General features: G+C 48.1%; 1 protein-coding gene across 4 annotated transcripts in view; it reads right to left on the reverse strand.

Moving 5' to 3' along the window:
* Positions 1-25,499, reverse strand: part of Ralgps1 (Ral GEF with PH domain and SH3 binding motif 1) — a 231,887-nt gene that overhangs the window by 191,196 nt on the left and 15,192 nt on the right. For all 4 annotated transcript variants that reach the window (XM_051185235.1, XM_051185234.1, XM_051185233.1 and 1 more), the window contains exons 2-3: positions 5,454-5,564; positions 1,829-1,936 (exon numbers count right to left, since the gene is read on the reverse strand). In XM_051185235.1, coding sequence (XP_051041192.1) covers positions 1,829-1,936; positions 5,454-5,510 — 165 coding nt within the window. In that variant the 5' untranslated portion in view covers positions 5,511-5,564. The remainder of the gene's footprint in view (positions 1-1,828; positions 1,937-5,453; positions 5,565-25,499) is intronic.

Here is a 25,499-nt window from a genome sequence, read left to right on the forward strand (position 1 = left end):
CCATTTCTACCTCTTAGCTTTTTACCAGAAAGGATGCCATATCCAGGGCAAGCCTCTAGCAAGACAAATACCAAAGTAAAACTCACCAGGCCACCAATGTCACACTATTTTACTACCATGACAAACTTGTTCAAAGGTTGCTGCTGGGGTATGGAGGCTGTAGAACTGTCAGTTAATCCCAAAGGATGGGGTGGAGGGGTAGGGGATGGCACACACTAGGGGCCTACAAGGTGAGACCAAGTCCCATTCCCCACTTGTTTCCAGGCACCAATTCACCCAGTAGAGAGCAAACCTCAGGGTCATGTGGCCACATCTGTTATGCTTTTCTCTATCCCCAAGAGCCAGGACCACTCAAAACACTGAGCCAAGCTTTGAAGAGAAATGGCTACTCACCACATACTACAATACATCTCTGCAGGGATGAATGCTACAGCCTGTAAGGGGCTTATCAGAGCACTGTATATCCCCCTCCCACCCACCCCCCAAAAAAAGTGGTTTTATGTGGTTAAGGGAAGCTAGTTGGTTAACCAAAGGGAAAAAAACTGGGTTTTGTTTATGATGAATATACATATTCCTAACAGTGCCACACTAAATCCTCACACCCAAGCCACAGCCTTCTTGTAAGATTTTCCCAAGACCATAATGAGCAAACAAATCTGTTGGGTAATATTGTATCATATGATAGATGATACCTGAAAGTCTGCCATTAGATCCTTCTGCCAATGAACAGCCGCAAGCACTAAACAGTCAGCTCCAAAGGTACACCTCAGTTAAGAGCTCACAGAGCCAAGGGAGGCCACAACCAGAATGATGGTAGTCACAGCCAGAGCCATAGGAGCAATGAGCAAAACCACAGCCAGAGCCATAAGAGCCATAGACAGAAGCACAAAAACTACAACCTATAAGGAGCCACAGGAGGCCACAACCACAGCCACAAAAAGCCCCAATGACAGCCACTGAAGTCATCATGATCAGAGTCACAGGAATGACAAACACGGACATGAGAGGCCATGACCACAGCCACAGGAATCAAGACAAGAGCCATGGGAAGCTATAACCCAGCGTCATTATAGGTCAGAGCCAGAGCCACAGGAACCCATGACCAGAATCATGGGAGCTATGTATGACCACAGCCTCAGGAACTACAACCAGTGCCACAAGAGCCTCGTCTAAAGCTATGGAAGACCACAACAAGAACCAGAGAGTAATGATTAGAGTCACAGTAGACCACAACCAAAGCCACAGAAGACCATGACTACAGCCATAGGAGCCATGACCAGAGCCATGGGAGGCTATGACTGGAACCACAAAAGTCATGACCAGAGACAATGGGAGGCCATCACCAGAGCCACAGGAAGGCCACAACAGAGCCATGATAGCCATGACCAGGCCATGACCAATATTTGAGAAACCTCAGATTCTCATAATGGGAATACAGACCATACAAAGAGAAGCTGCTGGCTGGCAGCCAGAGTCACACAAACACAGCAAAGATCCCCTTGCAGTTGGCATGTAGAAGAATAGGGCCTCTATACCATGGGGACCAGGAAGGAGGAGGAAGAGGAGTGGGAGGGGGGAGAGGGAGGAAGGAAGGGAGGAAGAGAGCATGTCAGGGACCAGTCATGGCTCTGCACAGAAACATAGCCTTGGAAGAGTAATCAGTCAGGCTTGAAGTCACCCCTGCCTGGCAAAACCATTCTTCATCCATCACTCATTCTCCTACTGTGGACATACGCCATATTCCCAACCTGGGCAAAAACCCAGAGTCATGACTCCCTCCAGCACCCTGTGATGGCACCACCATCCATATCAGCTCCATGTCACTTACGGCAAACTCCTCGGGAGTCACTTTCAGAACGTCAAAGACGACAGCGTCATAGCTCTTGCTGGCATAGTCGCAGCTCTGGCCCTCCAGAGAGTCTGAGCTGCTGCTGCCCTGTGAAGAAGGCAAAGAGAAACACCACTTGACTGGTCTGGCCTGAGGTTGCTGCCACCCCAAACCTCCCCAGAATGGAGACTGAGTGACAGGTTCTCATGATGGAAAGTGTCTGCTGCTTGTCACTTTGCTCCCTGCTAGGTTCTGCGGCGCTTCACACCATCTTAGTCTTGAGGGGTTCCCTACACGTACATGCTAGGATTCCCACTGTACAGTAAGCAAGCAGAGTCAATGTTACTTCTCCAAGGTTTCTTGCCCATGATGCTGAAAGCCAGAATGTGAACCCAGTTTTCTATCTGAACCCCCAAAATGACTGGGGACCACTACCCCTAACAGCTTCTAGCCAGCAGTGCAATGACAAGGGAGAGTCTGATCCCAGAGCTGGGATTTAGCTCAGTGTAGAGCACTCATCTAGCATGCTCAAGGCCCAGTTCTGTCCTAAGAACCCAAAAGAAAAGAGAGGAACCCTGGCCTAATTCTCCCTCAGAACAGGCCTTCAGATTCAGGAGATCATCCATTTTGTTGACTTTCTTTCTTTCTTTCTTTTAATGATTTTATTTCATTTATGCACATGTATGTGTACCATATATGCACAGGTGCCCAAATAAGTCAGAAGAGGGTACTGGATCTCCCAGAGCTGGAGTTACAGGCCATTGTACTGGGAGCCAAACTCGAGTCCTCTGCAAGAGCAGACAACACTCTTAACTTTGGAGCTACCTCTCAGTTCCCCTTCACTCCTCTTAGCTGCTCAGTACAGGGCACTGTGACACAAAAGGTAAAGCTGGCACGCACACACACGCGCACACACGCGCACGCGCACACACACACACGCGCGCGCACACACACACACGCACACACACGCGCACACACGCGCACGCACACACGCGCACGCACACACACGCGCGCGCACACACGCGCGCACACACGCGCACACACGCGCGCGCACACACACACACACAGAGTGGTAACTGCTGAGCTTCGAAGACTCTTGGGGAGCAATCCTCTTGTATTCTTTGCTGAGTCCTGTGTATGAGGACAGGGGCCTCTCACAGGGGCACAAGAGGAAACTCCCCAGATTGGATGGAGTTCATGAAGGCCACCCAGTGAAGATGCCAAAATGTTGGACATGCCTTCTCTTTAATGTGACTACATTTCTTTAACTCCACTTGGGTACCTGTGTCTGTCCATAAATGGTTTTATTCACCTCAATTCATGGGGGAGAACTTTGTGACTTCTACTCATTCCACCATCTTACAGTAGGGGTGAGGGAATCTACTTCTGTTAATTTCTCTTTATTTCACTTTCTATCTGGGGAAATGTTGCAATCGTACTGGAAACTAGGGTGTTTTTAGGTCACTGAAGAGAGCTAATAGTTATGACAGTACGAATTCAGAGAGGAGCAGGGATGCAAGCTACCTCAATGCCTGGGCCTGAGGTGTCATCTACAGGTGAGGCTCCCACACTGAAGCTCCACGTGGTCTCAGAAGATAAGAGACCATGCTGGCTATGCGGGCACACAGACCAGGAGAGAGTGCCAGTCTCACATCACCTGTCACCTGGCTTCAGGCACTGACTTCATTTTGCTGTGTCTTGCCAGGTACAAAATCCCATTATTAAATGCCACATCCCAGAGTGGTAGCACCAGTTACTAAACAAACTCAAAACACTAGCTTTCAGAACCCACCAGTGCCACCTCCTTCCTCCCAAGGGCACGCTGGCTCAAGAGCCTGGGGTGTGTGACAAGCGTCATGTTAAAAGTTAAGTGGAAGACATTGTCCCCCAAGGATAATCTGATATGAATAAAACTGAAAAGAAATAGGACTGGCCCCAGTGCACCTGGGATGGACCACACTCTAGATCTGCACTCTCCACCTAATCAAGAAAGATACCAACTCAAAAGTCTGGGAGAGTGGGTTTGAACCACCCACCTGCCCAGATGTTGAAGCCAGTTTCTTCCCCTCTCTGTGCCTTGGATTCTTCATCCATAAGCTGACAAAGGGTTGCATACCAAAAACACAGTGAGCTGGGTGTTCGTGGCAGTGAATGTGTCACTCAGTCACCTGGGGTTGCTGAGCACTTCAATTTCCATGCATGCATTCATTCCACAAACACTTTGGTACTGACAGCCACATACATGGAGGCCCTGAACAAAATCTGCAAGTGCTCAAACCCCATGCATAAAAAAGCCTAGCATAGAACCTGCATGTGTTGTCCCACATATTCTGAGTCCTCTTGGATGACTAATACCTATTACAAAATAAATTCTGTGCAAAGAGTCACTGCTTCTGTTTAGAGAAAAATGACCACACAGTTTGCACATACTTGGTGCAGGAGTGAGTTTTGGATGCATGGTTGGTGGATCCCATGCACAGAGGGTTGAACATGCACAGGGTAGCATGTGAGTATACAAAGGATATTTCACTCTAGAAGAGTAAGTTACATTCACAAACAGAAGTCTGATTCCTCTAGTTGCCAGAGTCTATCTGTTCTGTGGATGTCAGGCCTTAGGGCATTGCTGCAATGCCCTCAGGTAAGAGTACTTGTTAAATCAAAAGTTGCCCCAAACATATTTGCTATCAATGGTGGCAGTGTTGCTGAGGAGGACTCAACATTTTATGAAACTACTCTGGCTCCCAAGGAAATTTTAAAAGGTATTCACCAGGCTTAGTGGTTAAGAGTATAGACTGCTCTTCCAGAGGGCCTGAGTTCAGTTCCAAGCACCCATACCATAAGACTCACTATCGCCTGTAACTCCAGCTCTTAGGGGATCTGATGCCTTCTTCTGGCCTCCATGAGCACTGCACTCATGAGAACATACACACATAATTTAAAAATAAAATTTTAAAAAGTTTAAAGGCATCCATAAGTATGATTTCGAGACTAGAGATCAAACCAAGGATTTTTTTTTTTTTTAAACTGGTTAAGAAATTGGTTTCTATGAACTCTGGTTAGTTAGTCTGAGGTAATTTCAAAACCCCTTGTGGAATGCTCAGACCCAACCCTGCTTCACCAGCGTGTCTGAGGAGCCAGTACTACACCCCAGACACAGAGGCACCAGCCTCAGATGACACCCCTCCTCCCATGTGTCTGTACCAGTATTGAGCTTGGAAAGCAAATCCCAGACCCCACGCAGAGTCCCTGCCCAGGCCACTCAGACCACCAGTCCTTACAGCCATTTCCTAAGAAGCAAGGTAAATAAGTTCAGGGGCCAGTTGGACTGGCTTCTGTCTGACCTCATTTTGGAATACATGGCTTATTTATAATCAACAGCGGTTTTTCCTGGGAAAAGTCTGATCCCTTCTTGCCACCAAAATGGAATGTGGCACTTGCCATGGCTGGACTGGAGAGGTATTTGTTTTCCTTTGAAGAGAACAACTTCAGAAAACACCACCTTCCACAGGGCTGACTGGCTCCCAAACCTCCCGCCCGGAGTGGCAGGCCCTAAGAAGGCCTGTATTCATGGCCAGGGCCCATGCCATGGCCCCTCTCTCCCACTACCCTCCCACAGCCTCCGTACCTGTGGAGTGGCAGAGGTGACCAACACGCTAGCCATCAGACCATTCCTCTTGTACATAGTCTCCAGGCCTCACGGAGCTCCGATGCCACCTCTGCTGGTGACATAACCTGCCTGCAAGGCAAAGGTACCCATAAAAACCTGCTCTGAACCCACAGAACCACACCAGTCTGAGAAGAGGTGGTAGCCTTCAAGCTCAGGCTGGCCCACAGACTCTGGGTGCCTGTTCCCCTCCATGGAAAATGGTATGTTTGTGCCATTGGTGGGCTCGTTCTTCTGGAAAATGCAAGGTTAATTACCAGTGTCCAACAGCTGTATGAATTCTGCATCCGTGGCTCTTCTGGCAGCACTGGACCATATCGTTGCCTGGCCATCCTCCCCCTGCAGACCACTGGGTCCCATCTGCACATCCATCCCAGGATGTACCCGGCCCTCACAGGCCTCAGAAGAAGTATCTATCCCAAAGGAAGATGAAGGCTGATGAAGATACCATACTGTGCCATCACAGCTGACCCCACATAATATTCACCAAGAGCCATGTGCCGCACTCCTCTAACTCATCTTCCCCCTTCCACTATCCCAAGAGGGGCCTTTTAATGTTTCCCATTTTCTACGGAGGGAAACTGAGGCACAGAGAGGCCATGCTCTGGTGAATTTGTTTATTCTATACAGCAGGAGCATCACCCAAGACCCCCCTTGAAGGTCAGGTCTGGTTATTCTGCCTGGACCCCTCATGTGCACAGGCTCCAGAGAGCATCTGTCACCTCCCAGAACACTGAAAGCCACTAGCAGCTTCTCAGCAGGAGAGTGGAGAGATGTAGGCACAAGATAGCAGCTGACTGAAGTTACCAGAGGTTAGGTACTGTGGGCTAAAGTAATGAAGGGGAATGGGCTGGGAGACAGCAAGAGCAGAGAACACAAAAACTCCTAAAGGGCAAATGAGACCAAGCTTTTTTTTTTTTTTTTTTTTTTTTTTTTTTTCCGTCAAGGTACTAAAGATGGTGTAGCTGTCACCAGGGAAAGGACAGAGAGGCGAAGAGGTCTGGGGGTAGGGGGTGTGACATACTTGACTCAGGACACAGTGAATCTGTGGCAGATGGGAAAAATCCATCCTAGAGGGGCTGGAAAGATGGTTGGAGGTTAAGAGCATGTACCACTCTGTCTGTCAGAGGACGAGCACCCATTCAGAGTCTAGCTCCAGGGATCCAATTCCATGGGCCTCCATGGGCACCCACATATATGTGCTCACACATACATACATACATACATACAGACAGACAGACAGACAGACAGACACACACACACACACACACACAGAGTGAATAAGGGGAAAAGGGGAAAGCCCCTAGGGAAACACAAACCAAAACCACAAAGACACCACTTCATACCCAATAGGATGGCCAGAATTAGAATAACAAAAACAAAACCAGATTACACCAAGTGACTGAGGGCTGGGGTGAAACCTTCATGCTCTGCTGGTGAGAGAGCAAATGGTACAGCAGCTTCAGAATATAACTTGGCAGCTGCCTGACTGGTTCCCAGCATCTGCTGCAAAGAATGAGCATATCCCACAGACACACAGAGGATGCCCATGCCCATTGCAGCATCACTGCTAACAGCAAATGCTGGAACCAGGTCAGAGTCTGTCATCCAGTGAGTACCAAGGCAGTGTGGCCTAGCCACACAGCACGCTACTACTACTCAGCTATGAAATGAAACAAGATGATAGCACAGGCCACAGCATGATTAACCCTCAAAAATGTCATGCCAGTGGAAGAAGACAGATGCAAAAGAATGTACAATGTGATTCCATTTTAAGAAATTCCCAGAAATGGCAAACTTATAGGAATAAAGTACCCATGGCAGGAGAAGACTGTCCACAGACACAGAATACTTTTGAGGTGATGAAAGTGTTCTAAATCTGGACGATGACAAGTACAGCACTGAAATGTGGGATCTGGGACTGTTAAGCTGTAGCACAATACATGAGGCGCCCTGAGCTTCATGATGGGGACTCACCTGGCCTGCCTGCCACTCCCTTTGAAGTGACGGAAATAAGCAACATGATAAGCTGGGAAGACAAATGTTAATTACTACAGAAGAGATGGGACCCAGAGCCAAGGAAACCCCTCCTAGGTAGAGGGTGGACAGGCCCGTTCAACAGAACCCCTGTGAGAGGCATAGGAGCTCCAGAATTGGAACCCAAAAAAGATGAAAAATAAACCCAGTTCAAGAGCTCAACCATAGCAATTGGAGTCAGGCCTCTTAGGCTGCCTCAAACCAGCTCAGCCAGCCCACTCCAAGTTCGAGGCTGAGGCAGGCTTTGCTCCTATCTGCATGTGCCTGGTGCTCTGTGGGTCTCCCCAGGGAAGCCAGGCCTGGGCCCCAATCTTCTGAGTATAGCCCAAACCAGAGGTTCTCTGAAGTAGTCCCGGTGGCTCCCTGCTTCTTCCAAAGGATGCTTCCATGGCCGAGGAGATGGCTCAGTGGGTAAAGGTATGTGCTAACAAGTCTGAGGACCTTTGTTCAATCCCTGGGACCTACATTGTAAAAGGAGGAGAGAAGTGATTCCCTTTAAGTTGTCCTGTGACAGAAAGTGCAAGCACTTGTTTCTGATCTGCCTCCTGTGTGTCATGCCACGACAGAAAGAGCCTTGCTGGTGAACAAGAGGTGTGCCTGTGTGTGGAGAATGGCAGGGCCAAGCAGGACAGAGCATCCCATCATGAGCAAGCTCCACTCATTCAGGGGGCTGCTGAGTACAGCACTTGTGTCAAAATGCCATGACTGGGACCTGGCAGTGGACAGATAGGCTAGGGTACAACAAAAGGACTTTGAAGGCTACAGGAAAGAATGCAGGAAGCAATACAGAGGGAGGGTGGGTGTGTGGGTGTGCGTGTGTGTGTGTGTGTGTGTGCGCGCGCACGTGTGCGTGTGTGTGTGTGTGTGTGTGTGTGTGTGTGTGTGTGTGTGTGTGCGGTGTGCGTGTGTGTGTGTGAAGTCCTGTGTATAATCCCTCAGAGGCCAGAAAAGAGCTCTGAATCCCCTAGAACTGGGAACTTAACTCAGGTCCTCCTGAAGAGCAGCAAGCACCTACTCACCCTGAACCTTGCCCAGCCTCAGCATGCATGGACTCTGAAAGAATAGGGCAGGTCTAGTTTTCCTGAAGCCTGACGCATGGTGTAATTAGGACACTCAAAGGGTCAGCATGGGTGACACACAAAGGTGAGCCACAGTGCAGCTAAGAAGCCTCGAGCACATGAGAACACAATGGAAAACATGGGGTACCAGGTATCTACAGCACAAGCAAAAAGGGACCTTTCTCCCTTTCTCCCTTTCTCAGCTCAGTGTCCTCTGGGAAGCCCACGAGCAGGACGGGGAGGAGCCTGTCTGTGTGGCCACAGCAGTAATATCTACCTCTGATTTTCCCTCACCTGGTCAAAGGCAAAGTGTTCACCATCCTTTGTTCTATGAAGAGGATTCCAGCCAGCCCTAGACTCCAGGAGCTCAGGTACAGCCTGGCCCTCAGTGCCTCTGCCACAATCTGCTACACACAGGCTTTGTCTCAGACTCTGGAGACAGGATTTATGTGCATTCGGTAAAACCCATTTGTAGTGATTTGAATGATGAGGTGGTGTGGCCTTTTGGAGGAAATGTGACACTGGAGATGGGCTTTGAGGTTCAGATGCTCAAGCCAGGCCCAGTGTCACTCACTCTCTGTTGCAGATCCTTCATATCTGGATGTAGAACTCTCAGCTGCATCTCCAGCACCATGTCTGCCTGCATGCCACCATGCTTCCTGCCTTGATGACAGTGAGCTAAACCTCTGAACTGTAAGCCAGTTCCCAATTAAATGTTTTCCTTTATAAGAGTTACTGTGGTCATGATGTCTCTTCACAGCAACAGAATCAATAAGATACCATTTTACAGACATAGAAAACAGTGACTGGGGAGATGGATTAAACTCATATCTTTTCACTGGGAAGGCAGTACCAGATTTTTAGGTTTGGGCAAATCAGCCTGTACACAAACCCCATTCTTCCTACCCTCCCTCTCCCTCTCAACTCTTCCCCCATCACCTCTCCTTATGCTAACCCTCCCTGGAAACCGAACAGTGCAAGAACAAAAGCAGTTCTCATGATGTAATTCCTTAAGAGCGCTGTGGCAGCTGTTATCAGAACCACAGAACAACCCCAAGTCTTTCTCTGATCATAACAAGAGTCTGGCCTTGTGTGTGTGGGCTCCCAGAGAGAGAAAGGAAAAGCCCAGATGCAGCCCTGGGCTCCTTCCAGGCATTCAGAGTGCTGTTCAACACTTGCAGCTCAGGAAACCACGGGATGGCCTGAGACGAACGGGCAGACACGCAGATCCCATGAAGAAGACAGAATAATCACTTTTTCCTAAGCCTGTGGGGGATGTTTCAAAGAGACACACACACACCCAAGCATGACCAACTGCAGGAGTGTGATTCCTTCCAAATGTTGCAAATAAGTACAAAAATGGATCCCATACGGGGTGGAAGGAAGAGCTGCATGCCAGGGTGAACTGGGATGTGCTGTCTCAGTCACCACACTGCAAACAGGCTCTGTGCTGGTTCACACACAGAAGCCATGTGCAAGACCAATGGGGAGGAGCCTGAGCCTGCTCTGTTTATACCCACTCCACCAGTACCATCCATCTTAAGAGGAAAAAAAGCAGCCAGGCAGTGGTGGCACACCCCTTTAACTCCAGCACTGAGAGGCAGAGGCAGGAGGATCTGGTCTACAGAGAGAGTTCTAGGACAGCCAGAGGTACACAGAAAGCCTGTCTTAAAAAAAAAAAAAAAAAAAAAAAAAAACAAGCATGGGCCTTCTTGAACCAAGGCCACTGTGAGTCAGATCTGCTGTGGCCAAGAGGCCTCAGAGGCCTCAGAGGCTCAAAGGCTTTAAAGAGAGCTTTGAGAAACAGGAGTGAGAGTGAGGCGCGTGAAGTCAGACTGAGATACGCCAGACACCCTCCAAGTCCTGGGAACATGCTTAGGAGATGCCTCTCCTTCCAGAAGCTAGGAAGAAGGTTCCCTTCTGTATTATGGACATGGTGTCAGAATCCAATGTTCTGGTCCCTCCCCAACTCTATAGGCCCTCACTCAATCAAGTGCTTGATCTCAGTGATCCACAGAACATCTGCCTTGGGACTAGGCCATCGATGTGGCCTGGAGGAGGATAGAACTCTCTGCCTACCAAGTACGGAGATGTCTCTATGCATCCCTGTACCTATGCATCTGTGTAGCCCAGTCTTCTCCCAACACCCAAAGCCTCCTGAGCCATCCCCACTGTATCCCTGCCTCCACACAGTGACCCTTGCCAATGCAGATACTGAACCTACAGGGCATGCAGTAAAGGGGTGAGTTTTCCTACACACAAAGCTTAGGTGGGAGCCTCTTTAACCAGAGAGCCCTGAACTGGGGTACCTGGTGCTAGCCTGGCTCACAATGATGCTCTTGCTCTCATCAGCCACTCCTCCCATGACCAAGTTCCTCTTCTAGAAACCACAAGGCCAAGAGTAGGATGGTGGATCTGGAAACCCATGCTCCAAGGTCTCCTTGACAAACACCATGAGCAGTGTCCTAGGGCCTGAACCTTCTTAACAAGTACCTGGAGGGGAGGGACATTGTCCACAGAGGACAAGGCAAGCAGACCAGCTGGCACAGGCAGCCAGAGACTACCTGAGCAGAGGCACAGCAGGGTGCCTGTCACCTGTAACAGAGTCTGAGACAGGGGGCAGCCCAGCCCACACTCCACAGGGCACTGCCGGGATAAGATGTGTGAACAAGTGTGTGAGGACAAGTGACATTTTCACAACACACTCCATAAATTGATTTTGCTTTCCAACCCATGAAGTGCACTCCAGCATTTGCTTTCTCCTCTCCAAACCTTGAAGGAAACAGAGAGACTTCAAATATGGATGAAAATTGGTTTCAGCTCCCAAATCCGGGGAAGGAAGACATGGATGGACCAGGACCTCTTGTGAGGCAAACAGGGTTCTATAATAAGGAAGGAAGTATGAGCACTGGGTGTCTAGTCTCAAGGTCATTTCCTTTCCACCAACAACAACCTGCTTGGAAAGACAATGGTGCAAAACAGAAAAGACCAGGTGGGAATGTTCAGAGAAATGTACAGAAACCATTTGAAGAAAATTATAAACTCTTCTTAAAAGCTTTTTTAAGGGCCCAAGATGACTCAAGATGAGTCAGGGACAAAGGCTCTTGTTACCAAGCCTGTTAACCTGAGTTGGTCTCTGGGACACAGGGTGTAAGGACACCTCTGTAAACTGTCCCGTCCTTTGATCTTGACACATATACACACACTTACATACACACAAAATAAATAATGTAATTTTTTAAAGAGTTCTGAGGACTGGAGATGGCTCAGTGGCACTTACTGCTGTTACAGAAGACTCATGTTCCACGGTCAGGACCCACATGGCAGCCTACAACCATCAGTAACTCCAGTGGCAAAGAATCTGATGCTCTCTTCCGGCCCCCAAGTGCAGCGCATACACATGGCATACACATTCATACAGGCAAAACACCCATACACATGAAAGAAAAATAAATATTTTTCCAAAAGAAAGATTTAAGCCGGGTGTTGGTGGGGCACACCTTTAATCCCAGCACTCGGGAGACAGAGGCAGGCAGATCTCTGTGAGTTTGAAACCAGCCTGGTCTACAAAAGCTAGTTCCAGGACAGCCTCCAAAGCCACAGAGAAACCCTGTCTTGAAAAATAAAAAAAATAAAAAAAAAAAAAAAAAGAGTTAAAAAATTTAAAGACTTCACTCCCCTGGAGACACCAGAAAGCCATCAATTCTCCCCATTAATCTATAAACGAAACAAGTGCAACTTTGCTCTAAGTCCAAAGAAAACTCCTTTTAGAACTCAACAAACTAATCAAAAAATTTTATCTGGAATAATAATTAAAAGTAGTTTAGAAGTTCTCAGGATGAAAAAAGTGTAATAAGAAGGGTACTGACCTGTCAGGAAGCCGCAGTTGAGAAAAGGCCTCAAAACAGATGGCAACAGGGTCAGCAGGAAGAAAGTTGGCGAGTGCAGGGGGGTTACTACACAACAAGGGCGGTTTAGATAGCAGAGGGAAATGCAGCATTGAAACAATTTACTATTCACTTGGAGAGGGCAGGAACTAATTAAAAACTTTATCTAACATATATCAGAATAAATGTTTTGTTTTGCACAGGGGGGCACACCTTTACTCCCAGCACTCAGGAGGCAGAGACAGGTGGATCTCTATGAGTTTGAGGCCAGCCTGGTCTACAGAGTGAGTTCCAGGACAGGCACAACTGCATAGAGAAACTCTGTCTCAAAAAAAAAAAAAAAAGAGTTTGATATTAAATATTTAAACAGACAAAAGAAACATGAAAACATCAGAGGAAAACCAGATTTGTTTGTTTTTAGTCTTAAAGGGACAAAGTCCTTCCTGAGCCTAATACAAAAGCCAGAAAGTCAAGAAACCGGTGGCCAACTCGTGTTGTGTGTTCTACCTGGCTTCCTGTGGTGTTAGCGATGCACTCAGGGTCCTGGTGCATGCTACGCAAATGTTCTGCCACTGGGCTACCTGGGGCCCGATGGGCAAATTTAAATACATTAGCAAGTTTAACTTCAGTTTAGAAAAAAAGTATGGAAAAGTAAAGATAGCAAATAAGCTAGAAAAAGGTCTGTGGCATCACATGGCAGTGATGAATTCACATCTTTGAAGCGGAAGGTCCCCTGGGAGCCCTGGCTGGGACTCCTGGAGAACATGGCACCTTTGGCCCTGTAACCATGAAGACCTACAGGGGCTGAAAGCACAGCCTGAGGTGCCAGCAGCACTCAGCAAGGTAGGGGCCTTCAGGACAGGTCACCAGACCTGCGACAGGAGATCACTGACTTCAACCCACAGATGGGTTCCTCTGCCTGGTTAGGCACTGAGCAGCAAATGAGATGGTCCAGAGCATCAGTATTTACAGACATGGAAAGATGCCCACAGCTCAAGGGCCTGCTCCCATCTACACACTCATCCAGCCAACACATATTTACCCAAAGTCTTGTTTGTTCTGGGCACTATCCTGGATTCCAGGGACACAGAAGCAAGGTATAAGCCAGAAATCCTCAGTAAACAATAAACAAAACATTCTGTAAATACACTGCTTGTCAGCAAGTGATACACGATAAAGAAGAAACTGTGAAGGGGACGAGCTTCCAATGGGCAGACCTCACCTTAAAAGTGCCATTTACACGTGCTGGAGGCTGTTCACAACACCTGCACACATGTGGCAAAGACATACAGAAAAAAACTCTGCTAAACTAACATCACTGCTTCTCAAAGAAACCTCGACACCCTTGGGTTTTCTATCTTTTTGTACACTTCAGTGTTGTCTACTTTAAAATAGGGATGTACACTTGCAGCAACACAACACCTAGAGGAGAAAAGAAGGGTGGCTGGCAGGATTAAAGGCAGACTCCAGGAAGGGAGGCCAGGGGCGCTGCGTGGCAATTTGGCGCCATCTGGTGGCTGGCTGATTCAATGAACACTGGTATCCCAACAACTGCTAAGGAGGTCAGATTCACAGTTGTCTGAAATCATGTCTGCCATCTGGGCGGCAATAGTAAGGGACTGAGGTGTCAGAGTCAGGGTGGAATTTATTTAGGTGGCTTGAGTTTTAAATAGTAGGTGTATAATGATTCATTTCTTATTACAAAGTTAATTCACTGAAACTGACAATATTTGGTTGTTGTCATAAGACAGAAGTAGAGTGAGAAGAACCCTGAGTAGTGTAAATCAGAACCCAGGCCATTGGCAGTAAGTCTGGTGGACTCATAAAAGAGTGCCCAGCCTCAGGACACAGAGCACTCAGATGTGGGTCTGTTGTCCATCAGAGTACCTGGAGTGAGGTCCAAGAACTTGACTGCACCAATGGACAGCCACCTACTTCTCCATCCTCAGTGGCCCGTGAGCTTCAAACTTCACTGACTCAAACAGAGCCTCCTGAATAGCCCAGCAGTGTTGAGACACATCCTGTGACAGAAATAGACTTATCACACTGAATCACTACCTGGAATACCACCCCCACCCCACCCCACATGCCTGTATCCTGTGTAGCACCTGCTGCTCTGCTGAGAGCCACCCCTCCCTTCTGAGTCAGCCATGAGCTCTGTCCCACAATTAATCCTATCTCAGCACCATCAAGTGACAAGGCTCAGGAACCCAAAAGTCTGGGGTTTGAATTCTAGGTCTGCTGCTAAGAATTCTGCTATCTCTGGACTCAGACTGCATTTGCATGCAGTCATGGTGAGAATCAAAACTTAGCTTGCCACCAAGAGGACAGGGTGCCAGGCCCTTGTCTAAGAACCTCCTCCTCTGCATCAAGTTCCTTCGCCAAAACCACCTCTGTGGGAAGTGCAAGTCATGGCCCAACCAGGTTATTTCAGCCCTGGCCCCCACCCAGGTGCTGTGTGCTCAGGAACGTGGATGAACTATTCCTCCATGTGCAACAAACAGAAGGGGCACTGTCAATGTGAGACTAAGGCTGAACCCCCATCATACCCTAGATTTTGGTTCTACAGCTATAAGGTGAAAGATGCCAAAACCCTGGGAGAAGCCAGGTGTTCAGAGAGCCACTAGTGCCCAGCTCAGCTTGGAGGTGATGTCTGGGGACAGAAAAGGACGGCAGCTACACTCTGCTCACAGTGAGCTCAGTGGGGACAGATGGATGATTGGAACCTAGCAGGAGCCTGGGCCCTGTAGCCAGTGCCCTCCCACCCCAGGCTACCAGCATACAGGCACATGCAGTCAGCAATGGTCTAGCTAAAGATCACACCATCCTTGCATCCTGCCCACTAACAAGAGGCAGTGCTTCCAGGGAAGGATCCTCCCAGGGGGAGCTCCAGCAGCCGTGGTCACTGAAGACCACTGGGTCCAAGGAAGGGAACGGACAGACCAAAGTACCTAAGCACCAAGAATCACAGACCCTGCAGGACATGTCCTGTGTTAGACTTGCCTCCCCACCTCTCCTGGGCGTAACCTTTGGCAGCGGCTCCACCATTCATGCAGACCTCCAAAAGTACCCGGATTGTGGGAGTCACCAGGCCACCAACACCACTTCTCCCTAAGAAAGCCTCCCTTGCTCGGAGCCGTGGCTTGCTTTCAGGAAGAACAGACAGAACACACAAGAACTTTACAGAAAGTGTTGGAAGCTTCCTACAATGGAACAGCATGGCTTTTGAGGTTAAAATATTAAGTGGATGAACTGAAAATAGTGGGAAATCAAAGGAAGAAATATAATAGAAATATGGAAATGGTGAATTATCACGTGAGCCACCTGGATGCCTCATCCAGGAGCAGCACTGGCTGGTGGGGCTTCCAAAAGGAAAACCACAAAAGATCAATAGGTGAAATTTTCACTTTGACCATGCTACACGATATCACAGCTTGGTTCTTCAGAGTGGTGGAATGGCCGTGAGCACACTAAGGCCAACACTTAGATCTCTACATCCCAAGAAGAAGAAAGTCTCATCTTGGTGGGGAAAGGCAGAGGGTTTTGCTTTCCTGGGTGCTATATCTGCAGACTGCAAGAAGGGGCCACGCCTGCCACACACAGCCAACATTTGCCCAGCTATCCTTCCAGAAGAAAGCCATTTCAGCATGGGAAAGGGACATCGGGTGTTCTGGTACCTGAAGCCAACAGTGGGGCAGAGTGTGGCTAAGAAGGGAAGAGGGCTGGGAGCAGAGAGGGGTTAGAGCCTGTAGCTCAGTCAGCTCTGAGTTGGAAGTTCTTTGTTAAATTGTCACAAGTTTCTTAAAACACCAGAGACGTACTGTACAGGAGATAACAATAGGCTGAAGAGAACTGTCGTAACGCACCCCTGAAAAATGTAAGGGTGTGAAAGGAGAGGTGACAGAGTGGGGAAATGGATGTGCCATCCCTAGGACCCTCAACACAGGAAGGGGAACATGAAGACAAAGTTCTTCCTGTGTTACAGAAAGATGGCTAAAGACTTAGCTGTGGTGGCTGGAAATGGAAGCTAAATTATACATAATTCAGACCTGGTTCTGGCACATGGGATTGGTTCCCCTATGTGGCGGTGGCTGAAACTATGGGCTAATGCTATCACATAGAGACGTACAGAGACGGGGTTGGCCATGGCTGAAAAGAAGAGTGTGACTAGCATGTTTCATACCCTGTGTAGGGCCTTGAAGTCATGGCTTTTGTTTCTCTGGTTTGTTAGATTTGGCTGTATGTTGTCTTCTCAATTAAAAGAGGAAATCCAGTTTTTATTAGGAAAATTTAAAAGCAAGGAACACTCTAGGTCAATAATACACTGTTTCAGTCATTTGCTTCTTTTGAGACTGTGTTTATAAACACAGTGTTTAAGTAGAGGACGTGAAATAAAGGATGGAGCATACCAATCCCATACAGCTACACCCCTTTCTATATAGCCCGCTGCTCCTGCATCTGAGCCAAGCCGCATTGTACTGCCCTAAGGTCCTCAGGCAGATGTGGGAACATGCAGTAGGTTTTCTCAGAAGAGGGCTGTGGGTAACTAAAGCTGTTAGGATAGGGCTTTCTTTCAGTGCTACCTCAGTGACCCTGTTCTGGCTATCTTGGAGGAGTGGCCAAGGATGTGGCCAGGCTGTGACCCAATCCAGTGAGGAAGAAGACACAGTTCATGACTTATTTGGTGAATGCTATAAGTAAGCGTGGATGCAGTGTCAGCCTAAAGAAGTACCCACAGTAGAGACATTGCAGGAGAGGTCTGGAAAGGAAGAGGTGACATTTCAAATAAGGCACCACAGCCAGAATAAACGAGGGTGATGTTAAGGGGAAGATCCAGCCCTCTCTGCCAAGGCCCTGCCATGACCAACTCTGTTCACAGCTGGGTCAGGGAGTCTTCTCCCTGGTCACAAGTTATCCTTAGCACTTGTTCATGTGAGCCCACAAGGATAAACACGCAGCCTATGATGCAGATGTGATACTAGGGATGCCGATGAGCCCAAAAGCTCTGGGGTTGGCAAGGCTGTGCAGCCCCTTCCAGCATGCAGGCAAAATGCTAATAAGACTCAGCAGCAGACAGCATGGGGGAACCCGAATTCAGAGCCAGGCTGACCTAGGCTAAACCCACTATGCCACTTGCTTGCTGTGTGACTTCTAAGAGATCCTCGGCTGAAGTCCCTTCCCTTTCTGCACTGCACTGTAAACCAACAGACCTTTCCAGTAGCCTCCTTGTGGAATCAAGCCCACACGAGTGGGTATGTTTTAGGGAACTGCATCAATCCTCCACAGCACAGCTGGCCACAGCTTCACCTTCTGCTCCTCAGGAGCAAGGCTGATGAGGATGAGGCTGTTAGGAGAACCTGGGAAATGTTGTCCCGGTGCGGTGGCTGTTACTAGCACTTGGTGGCTGTTACTAACCAAATAGAAGCTTGACACTTCTTCAGGAAAATACTCTGCTTCTCCCACACAGTGTCCTTCCCTCCGGGCCATGGCCACAAAGGGGTGGAAGATGGGGGTCCAAACTGGCGTCAGTGCAGTAACATTTATTAAGCAGCTACCGTGTGAGAGACATTGAGCAAGACACAAGCCTGCCTTCAAGGAGCTAGGGTCTAGGTCTAGAAGGTAAGGCAGCGTAGACCGAAAGGCAAAAATACAAAGCAGGGCACAGTGCAGAGTGTAGCCAGGGCCACAGGAGGGTTCAACAATGTTTAAAGGAGAGTGTCCATGAACTAGGGTGGACAGAACCAACGGTGGGAGGGGTGGGGAGGAAATGACCAGCACACTACAGTCCCTAGATGACAACAGTCACATCTACTCATCCCAACTCCATACCCTCACCTGTAACTCCTACAGTGACCTGAGCTGGCCCTCCATGGCCAAGAGCCCATGACAGAAGCAATCCAAGGTGAAGAAAGGAGCTGACCCAGGCAGTGAGAACCATCTATGGTGAGGACACACAACAAACATGACTGGAGAGAAGACAGGGTGAATAGACAGCAACAGGGCAAAAGAGTGACAGCTGTCACAGTGGCCACAAGGAAGCACCAAGAAGGAGCAGAGACCAAGGGGAATATCCCAACCTGAGGGCCAGAGGAAATCCCACAGCTTGATACAGGAATGAGCGCTCTGTCACCATAACACCAAAGGTGACAGATTTGCAAAAGGAAAACATTTGGCTCTGAGTTCTATAGGTTCCAGTCCAGATCGAGTGAGGGCAGAATGTCAGCAAGCAACCATTAAATCAGGGCAAACTGCTCTCCTCGTGAGCCAGGAAGCACAGCCAGAGACAGAGCAGAACCTCAAGTCCCATAATCTCCGTCTAGGGCAGTACCACACTGACCCAAGCACCTCCTGCTGTGCCCCTACCTCTAAGGGGCCCACTACCACCTCCCAACAATACCATCCTGGGGATAGAGTATAGTACTAGTTCCAGTTGGTATTAATAATAAAAACCTAGAGAGAGATAAAGCTGAGGACCAGAAAAGCAAAGCGGCCAGCCACTGGAGAGTTCTCACCTCTACCAATGCTCAGACCGAAAAAGCGATTCTGCCCTACACTGCATCTCCAGAACACACTTCTCTGACTGCCTCGGACTGCACTGAGCTCATGTCTCCTCCCGTCTTATATTCCTCTCTAGTGCTGGGATTAAAGGCATGGGATCCCAGGTTTTGAGATCACCTTTGTGTGATCTCTGTTTCTCTTTAGATTGGATCAGTTTCATGTACCTTAGTGTGGCCTTGAACTAATAGAGATCTGTTTGCCTCTGTTTCCCCGAGGGCTGGGATTAAAGGTGTGTACCACCACTGCCTGGTCTCTGTGGCTAACTAGTGTGGCTAGCCTTGAACCCTGACATTTAGGCAAGCTTTATTTATTAGATCATAAGCAAAATATCATCACAAACTAGCCTTTCAACAGTGGCTTTTGTAGAACCCTCATGCTTAGCAAACCTTAGCCCCACTGTGCACATGCTTACTGAGGATGCCTGTTGCTCTCTCCCTCCCTCAGCCTACCAGGCCCATTTGGGAGGTGGTCTTGCTAACTACAACCCTGCTGGTTCTCCTGCACCAGGGAACACCTGCTCAAGGGGAGGAAAGGGCACCAGTTGGTCCTTGTGACCCCTGGCCAATAGGCCATGCCAGGGTTGTGATACGCTTTTCTAAGCCCATCCGACTCAGAACAAATCCATGCTATGTGTTCTGGCTTCACCCTATTCTTTGAAATGTTATATGCATTACCCATGGATCAATATCTGATGCTACCATTAGCATATCAGATACCAAAGCCTGTTCTAAAATCACAGGTGTTGATCCTCAGTGGCAACTACTTTCTTTTCCCTCCTCACCTAGGGAGTTGGCATGCAGTTGGCATGGGGAATTGGCCTCAAAGAAAAACACTGGAAAAATGCATCAGGCGGGTGAAAACCAGATCAGAGTCCAAAGGCTCAACCCAGCAAGGAAGGCACTCCAGAGTACAAGGTTAGAACAGAGCTCTGGCCCCAGAGTCTGATGCTGTCTGCAGGAACAGGGGCAGGGCTGGGAGTGCAGGGTGACAAAGCAGCCCACAAGCCATCCCACTACAAACAGTGCCTGCAGACTTGGTCTATTCTTGTTTATTTCTGCCCTCCCCCAGGACTGCTCCCAAGTGTCTCTTTCTCCACACCCTACACCTCACCTACCCCTGCTCACTCCAGGTGGCTAGCTCATTTGTCTCTCTCTCAGCTCTCCTTCAACCCAGTCCTCCCCTCCCAACTCAGCGTAGGACCTCTGTCTGAAGCCCAGGACTCAGCCAGGACCTGGGGTCCATTCCGAGCTCTTGGGCAACCAGCCACTGTGCCACACTGTCCACTCTCATGCTTTGCTCTCCTGGCAACACCTGTCTCTCTCCTGTCTCCAATAGCACAGCGCACAGCCCTTGGACACCAGCCTGCTTCGTTCCCCACTCTCCAGCAATTCCCACCTGACCCCTGAAGTAGCACTAGACCCCACAGCCTCAAATCTCATGACTAAGGTTAATGGCATAAAGCCCTCTACCTCAGGTCAGCTCTGACTGGGCTCACAACCCCAGGTCTAAACCACTTTCTCTATCCTTAGCATTCCTCTGTGGCCTCAGCTCACTGACTGTGAAACCAGAAGTCCAGCTGCCAACTTTCTCCTGCTTCCCACAACTCCCTACTACCCCACAGTCATGCATGCTAGCATACAAGGACACCCACTCTGATGGAACTCCACAGAACCCTTCATACACCCACTTGCCCAGTGGCCCCTCCCACAGCCAGGGTGCCCCTATCGTTATGGCTGTACCCTCAGCCCACCTAACTTTCTCATCATCCACTATGGCGACTTTGTATTTTTTAAGTCATTTCTAACATATCTAAATATGTTTGTAAATTAAATATACACTCTAAGGTACATTTTACAACATCTATACATATTGTAAAATGAATACAAATATAACATTATAGAGATAAAGATATGAGTATGTTAAAATAATTATACTTTATTCATTTCTGAATTACTTGACTAATAAAAGCATTATATTGTTGTTTTTGTTTTTTTGAGACACAGTAGCTCTGTGTAGCCCTGGCTGTCCTGGAACTCATTCTGTAAATCAGGCTGGCCTTGAACTCACAGAGATTCACCTGCCCCTGCCTCCTGAGTGCTGGGATTAAAGTATGTGGCACCACTGTCTGACATGAAAGCAATTTTCCTAATGTTTATAAAAACATGTTCACAGAAGTGCAATGCATGTAAGTGTACACAATACTGAGGATAGACCATAAGGGCTTCTCCCTTACAACCAGCAGCTGTGTGAGGATCATAACCCACCTCTAAGGGCACCCACTACTGTGGGTTTTGTTAGCATGGGTTCACCTTGTTTAATCCCAATCTATACAAGGGACACATGCAGCATATGTACCAGTTGGTGTCTGTATGGCAATGAATATTATAGTTCACCCAGATTTGCTAGCTGAATTGGTGCTCACTGGCTCCCTCTGACTCTGGTGTTCCCTCAGGGAATCACCATTCTACTAGGATCCTAATAAGGTATCTATCTGTCCATCCTATTACTGGCAAGCTCTGGCCTTGCTTCCCATTTGGGCAATTTGAGTCAGTGATGCTGCCAACATTTCGGACAAGGTTTCTGGGACACACCTGCCTGCTATTCTCAAAGCTGGCTTGGTACCAAGTGGGGGGTGGAGGTAGTGTGTGGCTTTAGCAGACAATGCTAGTTTCCGTGGTGGCTACGCCAGCTTACACTCCCGCCAGCATGGATAGAAATTTGCCTACTCCATGGCTTTGCCATCATTTCTTTCTTATTAGCTAGTCCAGTGAAGAGGTGTTCACAGGATAAGCATGACAATCCCTAGGGAACAGTGACAGAACCTCTCAAACTTACAGACCTGAGGTGAATATGAGCCAAGTGTGATATGGTTGCCCAAATATAGTTTGTTCACAAAACCCTGAGGAGAGGACGCTGAAGCACACAGGCCAACCCAAATGCAATCACAGAAGAAAGTGGGGATAAATACACCCCAAGATCTAAGAAAAGGATGGCAATGATCCTGCTGTTTTCTTACTTTTTCCACAACTAGCATTTTTTATTGCTTATTTATTTATTTTTTACATATCGACCCCAGTTCCCTCTCCCTCCCTCCCTCTTTCCCTCTCTCCCCTCCTCACATGTACCCTGACCACCCTCCCCTTCCAATCCCCCCCACACTCCACATGTAGGGTGATACCATTCAGGAGGGATCATCTAAATCTGTCAAGTCATTTGGAGTATGGACCATGACGTCTCTTCTGCCTCTAGGTTAAGGGAGTATCCCTCCATGGGGAATGTGTCCTCAAGGTCCTTTTGTGCACCAGGGATACATCCTGGTTCCACTGTCTGAGGTCCATTAGACTGCTCAGACCTTCTAGCTGAGACCCATATTCAGGGGGTCTGAGTCAGTCCCATGCTGGATTCCCAGCTATCAGTCTGGGGGCCCGTTAGCTCCTCCTTGTTCAGGTCCGCTGTCTCTATGTGTTTCTGCAGCCTGGTCTTGTCCTCCCTCTCTACATCTGGATTCTAGTTTGACTCAGTGTTTAGTTGTGGGTGTTTGCTTCTGTTTCCAACAGGTACTAGATGAGGGCTCCATGATGGTGGATAAGTTAGTCATTGATCTCACTATCAGGGAAGGGCATTTATGGTAGCCTTTCCACTGTTGCTCAAATTGTTAGTTGGACTCAGTCTTGTAGGTCTCTGGACATTTCTTTAGGTTCAGTTTTCTCTTCAAACCAATAATGGCTCCCTCTTTTATGTTCTCTCTCTCTCACCCTCTCTCCCTCTTTTCTGTCTTCTATTCCTCCCCTGACTCAATCTTCCTAGTCCCATGTGCTTTCCTCTCCTCCCCTTCTCTTTCTCTACAACTAGCATTTTTAAATAAAGATCTTTAAAAAAAAAAAAAAAAAAAAAAAAAGAATTTATGAGACCCAAACTCACTCTTTAAAACTCTGAAATTCAGTGGTTCTCAGCATTGGGGCTTGGTCATCACCACTTACTATCTACAGAACACTATCATCACCATACTCCAAAACCCTCCACCATACACTAGTTAGCACCCACTGTCCCCTCGCCAGTCCTCCAGTTACTGATCCACCTTCTGCGTCTAAGACTCTGCCTCTTCTGGACGAGTCACAAAATAGAATCATGCAACAATGGGCCTTCCTTTTACTGTGAATGTTTCTCATTCACTAATGTGAATGTTTCTCATTCACCCATACAACGGCTCAAAGCCGTACTAATACAACAGTCTGCTGTATGCAGCTTCAGCTGGAGGGGCCCACACCTCCTTCTACCCATTCATCAGCTGACAAGAATTTGGGGTGTTTTCGATTCTATTACAATGCAGTTAGGAGGTATATGCCTCAGAGTGGAATGGCTAGATCACATGGTAACTCAAGATTCAACTGTTTGAACATTGCTACTTTCCAAAGACTAGGCACAGAACAAAAGTGCCCAGCAAACTGCTCAAGTATGAAGAGACAGTACCCCAAGGAAGTGCCCGGAAAGCAGCTCAGGTAGGTAGCGTAACTGTTGGTCATCACATGATCAGAAGGCACATATCCAGACACAAGGAGGCCTGGAGATGGCTGCCAAACTTCAGCTCTCATTGTCAGCACAGCTCTCTGGAGAGCGTTCACATGCAGGGGCTTTGCTTTGAGCTGGATCCTACTCCAATGCCTGTGCACGTGACTTTGGGTCTGAGCATGCCGTCTATCAGATTTCCCCCAGGAATGGTGTTAGCATGGGTGCAGCAAAACCTACATGTAAAAGGTGGGTGCTGGAATACCTGCAATGGGTTCCTGTTACAATCTGATGTGAACTGAAACTTGGCTGGGTGGCAAACACTCCTCCGGCCACTGTTCCTTCCCCAAAACTGGATGGCACTGCTCCACTGGCCCCAGGCAGGTCCACTGTGGATGAACTTTGTCAACATGGTATTCTTTCTTTGAAGGGTTCTATGGCAAGGGTGCAAATTGTGTCTGATTTGAAACCAAAATTTCACCTAGATGGTAGGGGTTCATTTTGCTATTTTGTCTGGGTCACAGGCAGCCCTTACAATCTGCAGGCTCTGGTCTTTTTCTGGTTTAATTGTTTGTTTGTTTTTGAGACAGGGTTTCTCTGTGTAACAGCCCTGGCTACCCTGGAATTCACTTTGTGGACCAGGCTGGCCTGGAACTCAGAGATCCACCTGCCTGTGACTCCCAAGTGCTGGGATTAAAGGTGTGCACTATCACCACCCAGCTCTGAGGACTCTTTCTAACCCCTGCCCTGACCTCCAGCTTAGGCATTCTGGAGGACTCACACTGGCCTGTCTCATTCAAGCCTCTCCTCAGTTTCCTTGCTCCTGGTCCAGGATGCTCACCAACCACAGGTATCACTTCTCATTTCTGACGCTGACATGTGTGATTTATTTTCTAACATCCTTCGATCAGCAAGTCCCTTCTCTTCCCAGCCTGCTATCTCATCTATCAGAGCATCTCTGACTTCGCCAAGAGGGCAACACAGATGATAGGATACCTATTCCAGTTTAATGTCCAAACCTCCTTATAGGCCAAATCTTCTTGGTGCATCTCTCTGGTGTTAGTTTTTCTGCCTTTTCTACCTGTCTATTCTTTGCCTCAAATGTTGAAAGTTGGAATGCAGATAGACCATGAGATAGCCTCAGATTTAGAAAGAACTTAGGTCTCTGACCCAGTATGCTCCTTACCTACTTTGAGCCAATAATCTCCTAACTTCTCAAACAAGAAGAAACCTGTATCCATGTCTTTGTTCTCTTGCATTTCTTTGTTTGTTTTGTTTCTGAAGACAGGGGCTCTCTTTGTAGCCCTGGCTGTCCTGGAACTCACTCTGTAGATCAGGCTGGCCTCAAACTAGAGATCTGAATGCCTCTGCCTCCTGAGTGCTGGGATTAAAGGTGTGCACCATCACTGCCCAGTTTCTCTTGCATTTCTAACACTTGTAGCCCAACTCAAAGAATAACAGTTAAATGAAAAAATGGCTCACAATAGCTACAGCCATGTGATGCTTAGCCTTCACTGCCCACTTCACTGGATTTAGAATTCCACTCAGAAGTCTCTGGGAGCATTTGTGTAATGAGGAAATACCCTGAGCATGGGCAGTACATCCTGCAGTCTGGGGCTGAACAAACATAAACCAGAATTCACCTCTCTGCCTCCTGATGGCAGACAATGTCACAGCCTCAAATTACCACCATCATGACTTCTTGCCACAGTGGATGTATCCCTTAAACTATGAGCCAGATCGAGCCCCTCCTTCCTTAATTTTTCCCCCATAGACATTTTGTTACAGCAATGAGAAAAGGTAACCAACATAAGCCATCTCTATTCTCCATCAACAAAGACTCGCACAATGTTTTACACACATCAACCAAACACACTGAAAGAAACAGGAATCTGCACAAACAAGGGTGATTTCGCTGCTTTAAAAAAAATTACCATGTTGGGGGTGGGCATTCCCATCAG

The sequence above is a fragment of the Phodopus roborovskii genome, unplaced genomic scaffold (genome assembly GCF_943737965.1).
Source record: "Phodopus roborovskii unplaced genomic scaffold, PHOROB, whole genome shotgun sequence".
Taxonomy (NCBI): domain Eukaryota; kingdom Metazoa; phylum Chordata; class Mammalia; order Rodentia; family Cricetidae; genus Phodopus; species Phodopus roborovskii.